General features: G+C 42.1%; 1 protein-coding gene across 1 annotated transcript in view; it reads right to left on the bottom strand.

The window, feature by feature from the left end:
* The window catches only part of LOC126088265 (uncharacterized), a 178,243-nt gene that overhangs the window by 20,689 nt on the left and 143,909 nt on the right, over window positions 1-13,645 (bottom strand). The window contains exon 7 of the mRNA XM_049906395.1: window positions 7,907-8,098. Coding sequence (XP_049762352.1) covers window positions 7,907-8,098 — 192 coding nt within the window. The remainder of the gene's footprint in view (window positions 1-7,906; window positions 8,099-13,645) is intronic.

The following is a 13,645-nucleotide window of genomic DNA, read 5'->3' as shown; positions in this document are numbered from 1 at the left end:
CAAAGAATTAATTAGTGATTTGAGGGGAAATTGAAATATTTCACCAACACCTGTTACCAGTTGTGTAAATGAAGAGTCGAAAAATATTAAATCACAGTATAAATTGAAACATCTCTGCTTTCTCTTGATCTATATACTCTTAACAACAGAATAGCGATCACTATTTAACGATATCATATTTCATGTGTGGTATCAACGTTCGATACCACACTTGTTTGGGATTGCAGTTACGTCCATTCTTGCTCGGGACGTCAAGTAGTAAAGTAGCGTAGCCTTCAGCTGATAGAAAGCAACCTCTAACAAGGCGCTTAGTAACGTATGGCCTAAGTGAGGCCTCAATTGTTATCTATTATAATTATATGTTTGCAGCCAAGAAGAATCCTGTACAGCCTGTTAAGTACAATATATATTATTTTTTACTATCGTCTTCTAATTATTTCAGTCGTTGCAGATCCAGACCATGCAGCCAGCACCTTATCGACGTTACTGGCAAACCTGCTGTGATTTATATATTTCTATTTAGCATTGGCCACCAGTCAACATTGGCGACGACTCGTTCGTCGTCATCATAACATCATGCTTAATGAATAAAGGGTGAAAATTAAAAAAAAATTGAAAGAATGGTCAAACGTTTTGTGAGCTGCTTTGTCTAAAAATAAGAAATAATATAGATTAGAGTAACATTTGACACACCGTTGAATGGTGCTCAAAACAGTGTACTGCAAATGTGGTGCCACCTGAGAATTTGGAGTTCAATGTTTAATCTCGAATCAAAGTATGTTACAGGGTACTAGATGATCTTTATCTGGTGGAATTTTGTGGCCGCCTTACGTCAGTACTATATGAGCATCGCAGCTGTTGTACATGAGTTCGAGCATCATTAGAAGGTATGTCAAATGTTTTTCTAATCTTTTTTATTTCGTACATTTGGACAACTAATAACACAAAATATTTTACAAAACTTGTGTTTCAAACCTTCACTATACTGAAACGACTTTCACACCAGTTGTCAGTTGGCAATGTGATTTTAAAGGTTAAGATGTGGAACACCCAAAGGAAAGCGTGTGCCACAATTATATTTGCTATATCTGTAAATAACAGAAAACAACCATAAAGAGAAAATGGATCCGAGAATTATTGAATAAATGTAGCAACTTGTCGTACGTTAGTTTATGACTAAAACCACATCCACGGACCCGAAAGACTTCGTAAAAAATTTTCGAATGAGTCCTCCATCCCACGACAAGTTATTAATGTTGATACAATATAAACTATAGAAGAAAAAACCGTTAATGAGAGAAGCTATCGCAGTTGGCGAGGGATTAGGTGTAACTTTGAAATTTCTCGCAGCAGGCAGATCATTCAAAAGCATGAAGTTTGGTGCCCTAGTATCACCAAACACAATTAGAATAATTGTTACAGAAACCCGTGAAGTAATTATAACTGTTCTGCCGAAATGTTTTCAGGTACGGTAATTGACGTAAAATGTTCTTTTGTGCTTTATGGTAATGTGGGAAGGCTGACGTGTATTTCACAGACCTAGTACTAGTCATTGCATCTATATGTACGACGCACTTTCGAAGTACAAGCCTTTTTCTATACTGTTGTGTAATTCAACAAGCTGATATGCCTATTATGTCTCCAGATTAGTAAAGGAAGCAGTTCCATAGTGAATCCTCCATTGATCCCCTGCATAGTCCTTTTAAAATCGTTTTTTGTTAAAAGACTACTTGAAAAATTGAATCTGAGGAATGACATGCACAAAGATGAACTGAAAACATGAGCAATACACACTAACACCGTGCGGCTGGTTCGTGAAGCTCTGCCAACATCTAAATGGTGAATATTGTCAAATCGTCAATTCTCGATCCCACGTGCTGCGTACATATGGACAATATTGAGAGCCCGCATCTCGTGGTCGTGCGGTAGCGTTCTCGCTTCCCACGCCCGGGTTCCCGGGTTCGATTCCCGGCGGGGTCAGGGATTTTCTCTGCCTCGTGATGGCTGGGTGTTGTGTGCTGTCCTTAGGTTAGTTAGGTTTAAGTAGTTCTAAGTTCTAGGGGACTTATGACCACAGCAGTTGAGTCCCATAGTGCTCAGAGCCATTTTTGACAATATTGAGAATATTTTGGTGCTATCAGTTATGCTCATCAGTATTTCTACTACTGGCAAGACGTCAATTGCTGTGTTCAGGTGGTTAATATACTGACTGTTTGACAATATTATTGAACGTATGAGAGTCCCCCCTACCGTCCCATTCCGCTTCATCTTGGCCCTGCAATGTTGCCGTGTTAGATAGACGGTAGTCAATCATTAAGAGCAGCTACTTCTGCGTGCCCGATTTCCTGAACTCGTTCTGCTATACAGTTCTGCTTTACAGATAGTTATGAGTGATACTGAAGAGTAACGCAAAGCGTACAGCCTAGTTGCCAGCCCACATCTTACTGTTGTGTGCAAGGAACGAATAGACATCAGACAATTGACGAAATATATAATCTCTAATAACGTTTTTCAACGCACTGGGCGGTATATTAACCTTGCCTGAACACAAAAATTGACGTAGGAGAAAGTCGTATTTCAGAAAGAACAGTACAACGGTCTAAGGATAGGTTACATTCTGACCTCTTAATTCACTGGTGAAATTAAAATGGTTCAAGTGGCTCTGAGCACTATGGGACTTAACATCTGAGGTCATCAGTTCCCTAGAACTTAGAACTACTTAAACCTAACCAACCTAAGGACATCATACACATCCATGGCCGAGGCAGGATTCGAACCTGCGACCGCAGCGGTCGCGCGGTTCCAGACTGAAGCTCCTAGAATCGCTCGACCACAGCGGCCGGCTGGTGAAATTAAAACAACCCTCCTACGTGGTTCTGTTCCTCTTCCATCCGTGTAGAAATTTGCGCTTTCAGTTTCTTACGAAGTTTTACTGTCGCAAGCGTCTACATATTTGCTCCGTATTTTTCTGGTTTGTTTAGAGTATACTGTTTGAAGGTACATTAACAATCTTTGCTAGCTCTGCATCTGTTAGTGAATTACTCGTGAACTGAGCTACTACACAGCAGCAGTGGAGCAACCCAACGAACTCTTTGGCAGCAGCTATTCGTGTCACCATTAACGCAAAACTAGTCACATCATGTATTAGTACACGTATTTAAATACATGACAATATACCCCATTAGTCCGAAAAGTTTCGAGACTGGAATAATAAGAAATAGAGAAATGTTAAGATAGTGCTTTTGCTTCAGATGTGCTACATAATTCCCTTCCCCACCCCCCTACTTAAGTACAACGTATAACACGTTCATACTACAACGTAAAACTACCAGGGAAGTTCTGTTTTGGCGTGTTGTTTAACTTGCGCGTCACGCTGGCCCGAATGCTGGTTATGTCGTCAATGCATTGACGCTTCGTGAGAATTTATGCACTTTGTCGTTTTGTGATATGTTCGTATTGGTAACAACATGTCTCATGAGCAATGATGATTTTTTCCAGAACAGAACTGTCCGCGATTTTCATTTCAATCAAGTCGCGGCAGGCGCTCACTCGTAGTTTTTGTTCGGAACTCAGGATTTCCGGGACAAACTTTGCATGAACTTTACTCTTCTTCAAAACATTCTGGAGAATGCGGGACAATACGTTGAGAATGTGGCTTTCGCGGGAGGCGTGCCAGAGATAAATCCCTGCAGTCGCGCTGTCCTCTGTGTCCTCGGTGGCTCAGATGGATAGAGCGTTTGCCATGTAAGCAGGAGCTCCCTGGTTCGAGTCCCGGTCGGGGCACACATTTTCATCTGTCCTCGTTGACGTATGTCAACGCCTGTAAGCAGCTAATGGTGTTGAATTCATGGTAATTTCATTCTGGAGAACGTCTTGAGCGCTTCAATTAGAGATGTTGGTCCATTACGATTTGTGACACAAAAACGTTAACACACTACAGTCGCATGTCCACTCAACACTGCTGCCACACAATTGACTGGTAGAAAGCACTTCTTTTATGTACAGTAATTGTTAGTTCAAGGTGCCATCGTATTTACAGCGCTGACAATGCTTATGCGCCACGAGCAAAATCACTCTCGCAACTTTTTGGAGAGATGGTGTACAAGTGTAAGATGGCAGCAAATCCCACAAAAGAAACTAATGTCAGACGATAAAATAAGAAAGGTTTCTGTTTTGTTCATATCGACGCAAACATTAAGAATGTATTAATTACAATTTGGAATGAAATTATTTAAACTACCAGGAATTTTTTTAATTCAAAACAGCTCTTGCAATGACATGCCAAATGAGTGAATTTCACAAAAATGCCATTTTACATGTGACAAAAGTCATGGGGTAACGATATGCACATATACAGATGGCGGTAATAAAAGAGGAGTGCATTCGCGGAGCTGTCATTTGTACTCAGGGGATTCACGGGAATAGATTTGCGACGTGTTTATGGCCGCACGAGGGGAATTAACAGACTTCGAATTCGGAATGGTAGTTGGACATGGCACATTCCAATTTGGAAATCGTTAGGAAATGCAATATTCTGAGACCCACAGTGTCAAGAGTGTGCCGTGAATACCAAACTTCAGGCCTCTTCTCTCTCCACGGACAATGCAACGGCCGACGGGCTTCGCTTAACTACCGAGAGCAGCGGCGTTTGTGCAGATTTGTCAGTGCTAACAGACAAACAACACTGCGTGAAACAACCGCAGAAATCGATGTGGGATCTACGACGTACGTATCCGTTGAGACGGAGCGGTGAAATTGTTGTGGGTTGGCAGGAGAGCCAACACCGGTCTGAGAGGAAGCCGAAAGGCGCGCGCTTTAGCTCACGCAGGCTGGCGTGAGGTCTGGAACAGGACAAGGAAATTAGACTGTCGCAAAAAAGGACGTAGCTGTTGGAATACTTAACTTTAATCCATAAATGGTGAACATCGCTCTTGAGGGTACATTATTCATAATCTCAATAGTAACTGGTAATGGCGCCTTGCTAGGTCGTAGCAAATGACGTAGCTGAAGGCTATGCTGACTATCGTCTCGGCAAATGAGAGCGTATTTTGTCAGTGAACCATCGCTAGCAAAGTCGGTTGTACCACTGGGGCGAGTGCTTGGAAGTCTCTCTAGAGCTGCCGTGTGGCGGCGCTCGGTCTGCAATCACTGATAGTGGCGACACGCGGGTCCCACGTATACTAACGGACCGCGGCCGATTTAAAGGCTACCACCTAGCAAGTCTGGTGTCTGGCTGTGACACCACAGAAATGTTTCCCTAATGACCTATGTCATCAGACGACTGACAGGAGTGTCTCTGTTGACAGCACGACAACGCCCGCAGTCCTCTCCTGGGCTCGCAGGCATATCGGTTGGACCCTAGACGACTGGAAAACCGAGGCCTGGTCAGTTGAGTCCTGATTTCAATTGGGTTCGAGTCTGACACAGACCCACGAAGCCATGTACTCAAGTTGTCAAGAAGGCACTGTGCAAGCTGGTGATGGCTCCATAATGATGTGGGTTGTGTTTACATGACTTTTTTTGCAGTATATTCATTGTGGATGACGAACTGCGACTGTGATTTAAATTGGCGATCTATTTGGTAATAAATATACAACCAGTGGCTTTCTTTAGTTTTTTGAGACGATTTATTCAGCCATAAACATGCACCGCAAATTCATCATCAAACAGAGGTACTACAAGAACATTATGCTGTGGACCAGGTGTAGCTACATGCTGTGTCGATGCTGCTGGCGGAAATAACAGACATTTAGTAATCGGTGACGAAACTTTCATGAAATTGAAAGTTTGTTATGTTTTAGTTACTTACAGGGCACTGCCTTATGGTATCCATATCAGATCTGTTACTACTGTATAATGTACATTATCAAGTTATGTACACAAATAAGCACAATGTTTAGCTGCACTTCGTTTCACTCTGATTCACACAAATAAACACTGGGTGTTTTTACAAAGAATACGGATATGATAGATATTACACTTTACTACACCATGGTCTCTGGCATGAGGTACTATGTATTACAGTACAAATATTACTAGTACAGGTACTGTTTTTGAGTAAATTTTGCTAGCTGCAGCAGTGCTTTTATGTTGACAGTATAAATATAATATGGATTAAAAATTATGCAAAAGGCAAACGAATAGAGTGGAATATTTATTATGCAACTAAAAATTTATAAGTTACATAATTCCTTAATTGTTAAATGACAAGGAGAGCAAAAATTATGCAGGAAGATGCGTATGTGTTATTATTGTAATTTTTGGTGTTTTGGTGCCAGGATATCTTGGAAATTCTGGAAGATAAATGTCTGTGTTGATTCAATTTCTTGATAAAGATTTTTTCATGTTATTTTAGCTTGTGAATGTAAATCTCTAATAATTGTTGAAGGAGGCTCATCTGTATTCATTTCTCAGCAATGTGTACCACAGAAAGATTGACACTGACATCACAAACAGAATTTTCACGATGAGCAATATGTGATGCAAAGCTGGACTTATTTAAGTTTGTGAGTCGAAGGATGGCCACATGATCTTTGTAGTGGGTTGTAAAATTTCTCCCTGTTTGACCTACGTACAAGCAAGAACAGGAGCATGTGAGTTTTTATATGCCAGTATTTTTATGAAAATTTCAGTGTATTTATTAAATGACCGATTTGTTTTGTAATTTACTGTCAGTGTGGGAGGATAATCTTATGTTGTGTGTCTGCAAATTTATAGGACACTTTGTCAAGGAAAGGAAGACAGACAAATTTTGGCATTTGGCTGCTTAAGTTTACTATGGATTTTTTCAACTAGGGTGTGTATCAAATAGGTGTTACAACCATTATTTTGTACTATAGATTTAAGTATGTTTATTTCTTTACATGCATCTTCTTCTCTGATAGGAGGGTGAGGCATACTGTTTACAGACGACCTGAAGAAAGAAATTTTATCTTGGTTTGGGTGACATGAGGTATTGTTAATGGCAACATTATTGGTAGTGGGTTTTCTGTATATTTGGAAGGTACGCTCGTTACCGTGAGTGGAGATAGTCATGTCAAGGAAATTAATTCCTTCAGTGGTCTGATATTCAACTGTGAATTTGATATTTGGGTCTATTTTATTCATTTCATCTGCAAGGTTATTCAACTATTTTTTTTACTATTGAAAAGTATTATTGTGTCATCCACATATCTTTTTTAATACATAATTTTGACGGTAAATTGTGTGTTAAGAAGAATTCTTATTCCAGGTTATGAATAAATATATCAGTAAGCCAACTTGCAAGGCTGCTACCCCATACATTTTGCATGTAAAATTTGCCATTGAATGAAATATATTTATGTGAGAGGATTAAATCAAGCGGCACATTTCCGTATTGCTTAGCTTTTTGTGTTTGATTAGATTCTTTTGTATTATTGTGAGAGTGTCTTTCCAGGGGATATTGATGTAGAGATTTACTATGTGAAAAGAGGCGGATGTTGCTGTGTGTACACTATTAGATCCTTAATGTTATCGATTGACTCAAAACTGTTGTTAATTAAAAAGTTGTATTCAAAGGTGTAATTTTTCTTCAGTACATCATGACGTTTTCTGGCAATTTTGTATCCTCGGTTGTTTATTGCATTTACAATTGGATATATGGGACAACCACTTTTGTGAATCTTAGGCTGGGATCTTAACCTAGGGCGTGTGGATTCATTACAACACAATACTGACCTTCATTATTTGTCAGTAGAATACTGGAGTGCAGACTACTTAAAAACTACATAAATTTTGTCATTTCAGTGCGTAGGAAAGATAATGAAAGAATAATGCTTTCCAGTCATAGTCATGAACAGAAGAGCAGGGTTAATGCTTGTTGGGATCACTGTATTCTCCTTTGGCACCAAAAGAAATGTATTGCAGATGCAGCCTTCGCACTCACCCCGTCAGTGGAACAACTGAAGACGACGTCCATGTCTGGCATGACGAGGACATCGACGACGGCAGCCGCGTGGCCGAAGAGCGAAGCGGTGGGCTGGTTGGTGACCACGGGGTTCCACAATCGCACCACGCAGTCGCTGCTGCCCGTGGCCAAAAGCTTTAGGCGGCGCTCCATGTGGAAGCAGCGCACGCCCTGGGAATTAGGAGCACAAAAAACTGGACATTGGCATAAAAATACTGGCATCTACAAACTCACATGCTCCTGTTCTTGCTTCCACGTAGGTGAAACTGGGAGAAAGTTTGCAACCCGCTACAAAGAACATATGCACAACCTTCAAATCAAAAACTTAAATACGAGGGGTGTCCGTAAAATATGGTTCCCAATTTTTTTTCACAGTGTAAAACATGTTTATTTCATGAATGCGTACGTTTTTAGAAAGTTCAGACAACCTATTTTTCTACATAGTCGCCACTGAGGTTAATACATTTTTGCATCCGGCGTACGAGTTTTTGAATGCCCGAGTCAAAAAAATCTGCCGCCAAGCCGCGCAGATACCTGAGAACCGCTTCTTTCAGCTCTTCTCTGTCGCCGAAATGCGTTCCACCCAGGTGTTTCTTCATGTCAGGGAAGAGATGGTAGTCACTTGGGGCTAAGTCCGGGCTGTAGGGTGAGTGTTTGACAATACCCCACCCAAATTTTGCGATGAGATTGTTGGTGGCTTTATCGGTGTGCGGTCGAGCGCCATGCAGATGCAAACGCACCTCCTTGGAGAGCATACCTTTCCTCTTGTTTTGAATTACACGGCGCAGTTTTTGCAGTGTCTCGTAGTACCGAGCAGCGTTGATTGTTGTACCGGTGAGCAAGAACTCGCACAACAATACCCCCATCCTGTCCCTAAACACTGTTGCCATCACTTTGCTGACATTTTGCGTTTGTTTGAATTTCTGTGATCTCGGCGACTCTGGGTGCTTCCATTGTTTGGACTGTTCTTGCGTTTCGGGTTTGCGGTAGTGCACCTAAGTCTCGTCTCGTGACGATGGAGTCGAGGTATTCCTCGCCATGAGTTCCGTGGTCTTGAGGAAGTTCTTGGACCGCTTCAACGCGTTCACGTTTGTGGTCTTCGGCCAACATTCTTGGCACCCACCTCGCGCAAACTTTAGCATACCCTAGATGCTCCGTCAAAATCTTGTCAATAGAGGTTTTACTGTCATTAGGGATCATTTCGGAGAGCTCATGAACCGTCACTCTTCGATCTGAGAGCACCTCTGCCTCCACTTTTGCGATTGTTTCGTCAGAAACAGATGCCCGTCCGGAAGGCTCCTCATCACGCACGTCAGTACGCCCGTTCTTGAACTCACTGCACCATTTACGCACGTGTTGTACGCTCATACACTAGTCTCCATAGATTTCGCATAGCTGGGAATGGATTTCTGCCGGCGCAATGTTTCTTGCACACAGGAAACGAATCACCGAGCGCATCTCACAACTGGTGGGCGAAGCGAGTGGGAGATCCATCGTACGGCTGCCAAGCCAAGACTGAGCTTCACAGACAACTCGCTAGGGAGGGGGTTTGGAGTGGGGGAACCAAGGTACACTACAGAATCGCGGGATCCACCGTAACACCGCTTTTCAGGACTGTAGCGCCATAGGAACCTTATTTTACGGACAACCCTCGTAAGTCCAGCTTTGCATCACGTATTGCTCATTACAAACACTGTTGGTGATATCAGTGACTTTCTGTGCTACACATTGCTGAGAAACGAATACAGGTGAATCTCCTTCAGCAATTAGAGATTTACATCCGCAAACTAAAGTCACCTCCAAAAATCCTTAATTAACAAACTGAGTCAATACAGAATTTACGACGCTCTTAGGAATCATATTGTAAAGGAAAGAATTGTGAAGAATCAATTCCACGCCCCTCAAAGGGAGGGAGAGCAAAACTCACAAATAATTTATTCAAACGTCGGAAGGGGGGGGGGGGGGAGTTGTGTTAAGGCAAAATTGACAAACAACAGTTGCGAGGGTTATTTCAACAGTAAGACAGAATGGAATAAAATAATTTATTTTGCAAAATACCTTTACAGGCCTTTAATACGAGGGTTGCCAGAAGGTAATGCGCCGTGCTTTTTTTCTCAGCCGGAAACTATACTACGAATGCGAAACGTTGCGTACGTATTATTTGAAATCTCCAGGGTGAGCGCGTAAAATTTCCGTCACTTCTGACGGATAGTGTAGTTGCAGGACAGTTTCAAAACTACGTCTGTAGGTGCTGTACGTTACAGGCAACGTGCCGTCATTGAATTTCTCACTGCAGAGAAAGAAACTGTGGGGAATATTCACAAACGCTTGTGCAAAGTCTACGGACATCTGCTGTCGACAAAAGTACAGTTAGTCGCTGGGCACTGAGGGTGAGGTCATCCGAAGGCGGTTCGGCGGAGCTCCACGATTTGCAGCGGTCGGGGAGACCATCCACGGCTGTCACACCTGACAGCCCTGACTTAGCCCCCTCGGACTTCCACCTGTTTGCGCCATTAATTGCTATTCGTGGAAGACATTTTGAGGACGATGAGGAGGTGATTCACACAGTGAAGCACTGGCCCCGCCACCACAAGGATTGGTACCGACAGGGCATACACGCCCTTGTTTTGCGCTGGAGGAGTAGATAGAACGGGATGGAGATTACGTGGAAAAATAGGTATGTAGATGAAACACCATTCTTTCGTGTGCGTAATTCTCATTATATTCAATAAAGTACTGTTGAAGAACAAAAATGCAGTGCATTACTTTCTGGACAACCCTTGGGTAATCTCCATTTTTGCTTATGACACCCTCCCAACGTTTCGGAAACTTACATTCCTAATAGGGCACCTTCATTGTTGAGCTGTCTGATTTGAGTCATCTCACTGGAAGCTTCATCAGTTGTGGTAATTGACCTTTGATGAACTTAGGCTGTGTAATGGGACCATCACGAACTTACGAATTAGAACGTCGTCGAATTATTTACTGTGTGACAGCATCTTTCCGGCGAGATTTTATTCAGTATTTGTATAGCTATAAATGCAATAGCTGTAGCTTAATAGCTGCAGCTTTTTCACTATAAACGTTACCCGATTACTGCAAATCACACATATGTACTACAAAATTACCGCAGACACGGGAAAAGAGTGAAGTGTTCCATCAGAATAGAGCAGCATCTCATCGGCCCAGGAATTGTCACACTTGATTCGATGATCATCATTCAGTGACGGCCGCTGTGGCCGAGCGGTTCTAGGCGCTTCAGTCTGGAGCCGCGTGACCGCTACTGTCGCAGGTTCGATTCCTGCCTCGGGCATGGATGTATGTGATGTCCTTAGGTTAGTTAGGTTTAAGTAGTTCTAAGTTCTAGGGGACTGATGACCTCGGATGTAAGTCCCATAGTGCTCAGAGCCATTTCACTTAATGCACACTTGCCAAATAAATACGACATGTTCTTGGTGACAGTATTCACGTTGAAAGTACTCCATTACGAAGAGTATGTTGCCGTGATGGCCAACAACGCAGCGTGGCCCTAACATTATATAGAGCTCTTCTCCACACTTTCCCTTCCGATGTTGCTGCCTGCTACGGTACTTCTCCTTGGAGGTGCAACGCTACACAATATTTATTTTAGTTACGACAGAGGTCAACGATGATTCACAACACCCAAAATCTGCGATCAGCCTTAAACGATTTACCTCTAGTATACCATCAACAATTTCTGAGTCTTACTGATAAATGAATAGCATGAATGTCAAGTATTTGCAGCGTATTACAACAGCATTTCTTGATTAAAGATAATATCGGAGTACATGTGGTTTCTAGTATCTTGCTTGAAGTGATAATGTTGATATCAACACTAAAATACGGTTATATTCAAATGAAACCATTCACTTCTCTCAGTTGATTGATGTATAGTTTCTTCATAGCAGTTTATTATTGTGGGTGGATAAGAAGGTACTTTACCTACCTTCGCAGCCGGCCGGAGTGGCCGAGCGGTTAAAGGCGCTACAGTCTGGAACCGCACGACCGCTACGGTCGCAGGTTCGAATCCTGCCTCGGGCATGGATGTGTGTGATGTCCTTAGGTTAGTTAGGTTTAAGTAGTTCTAAGTTCTAGGGGACTTATGACCACAGCAGTTGAGTCCCATAGTGCTCAGAGCCATTTGAACCATTTGAACTTACCTTCGCAAACCTGAAAATCGAGATCGTAAACTCATAGTAAAGTGCTTCAGAAGACAGCATCTTCGCTTTTCTTCGCATAATTGTCATATACATTGGTCACACTACTGAATGAGACGATGAAGGAAGCTATAGGCGTTGCGGAGGATGTCATGGCGGACTAGTAAACGATCTCATCGGAATTCTGTACGACGCAAACTGGTAGAGGAAGTTCGGGAGCTTCGAATACGGAAATAATAAATTTTCTAGGAAAAATTATGTAGCCCAGAAGAATGATAGTGTTTGGAAGAGCGATTTACATGCGAGCGAGCCAATACTGCCATTTATAGAATAATACTGTGTAGAACATAAAATAGAAAATCGTCAACAGAATCACGGGGATATTTAGCCAAGCCATGCCCAAGTCTTCCATTTCTAGACAGAGAGGGAGAGAAACGGCAGTCTTGGACTTGCGGAGCTGCTTCGAGGTTGAACGCGCGATGTGCAGGTGTTGATCGTTAGTAGAATATTTACAGAAGAAACCATATCAGATTTCAATACGGAGATGTCATAAGTCCCCTAGAACTTAGAACTACTTAAACCTAACTAACCTAAGGACAACACACACATCCATGCCCGAGGCAGGATTCGAACCTGCGACCGTAGCGGTCACGCGGTTCCAACCTGACGCGCTTAGAACCACATGGCCACACCGGCCGGCTTCAATACGGAGAGACAGATAACTAAGTATTAACGCAGAAATCAGAAAGATCATTACAAGAGTGCTCTTCAAAACTGCGGCACATCGACTACTGATTAATTAGTTGCTGATGTAGCGTGGAAGAGTGCACTGCCTAGCACAATTTACGTATTGACGGTGTTAAGATGCGACAACAGTAACTAATCCAAGCTTTTATTATCTGACGTCAGTGATGTTATATTCGACTCATACGATGCTGTGAATGCTTTTAAGAGCCTGATGATAGTCAGTTGACCGAAATTGTTTGTTTGAATAAAAATTTCGTCAGTAGCTGAAGGCGGTAAGCATGACATTTTTCAAATGGCTTCCTACTCTTATCATGTACGGATAACATTGTTATGTACTACGTAACTTGAGCAAGAGCATTTCCAATTTGAGAAACTCTGCGAATGTTCTTGCACATCAGTCAAATACTGAGCAGATCTCTGTTCACCGTTCGACTAATAACATCTGGTAATACATTGATGCACTTGCCGCCGCTGCCTTAGCTTTTGTGTGATGATGGTCTACTGTCCGGAACTGGTTACAACATTAACGCTAAATAAACGCGACATAGGTATTACGTCTAAAATTATCTGCTGTGGTAGCATACCATAGACTTCGTATACGTTTAAGAAAGACAGGATGGCGTATTATAAACTTTAAGTGTAAGGAGTACATAAAATAATTGTATTTCCAAAAGTGGCAATTTGTATAACGATTTTATTTGTTACTGTTATAAATTTCCTTTACTTCACGTCTATGGCCACAAATTTTTATGTCGTCAGACTACCGGTTTCGGTCTATAACGACCATCTTCAG

The sequence above is a fragment of the Schistocerca cancellata genome, chromosome 6 (genome assembly GCF_023864275.1).
Source record: "Schistocerca cancellata isolate TAMUIC-IGC-003103 chromosome 6, iqSchCanc2.1, whole genome shotgun sequence".
NCBI lineage: Eukaryota > Metazoa > Arthropoda > Insecta > Orthoptera > Acrididae > Schistocerca > Schistocerca cancellata.
Note: the sequence above shows the minus strand (reverse complement) of the source record. Positions and strands in the feature narration are given on the sequence as shown.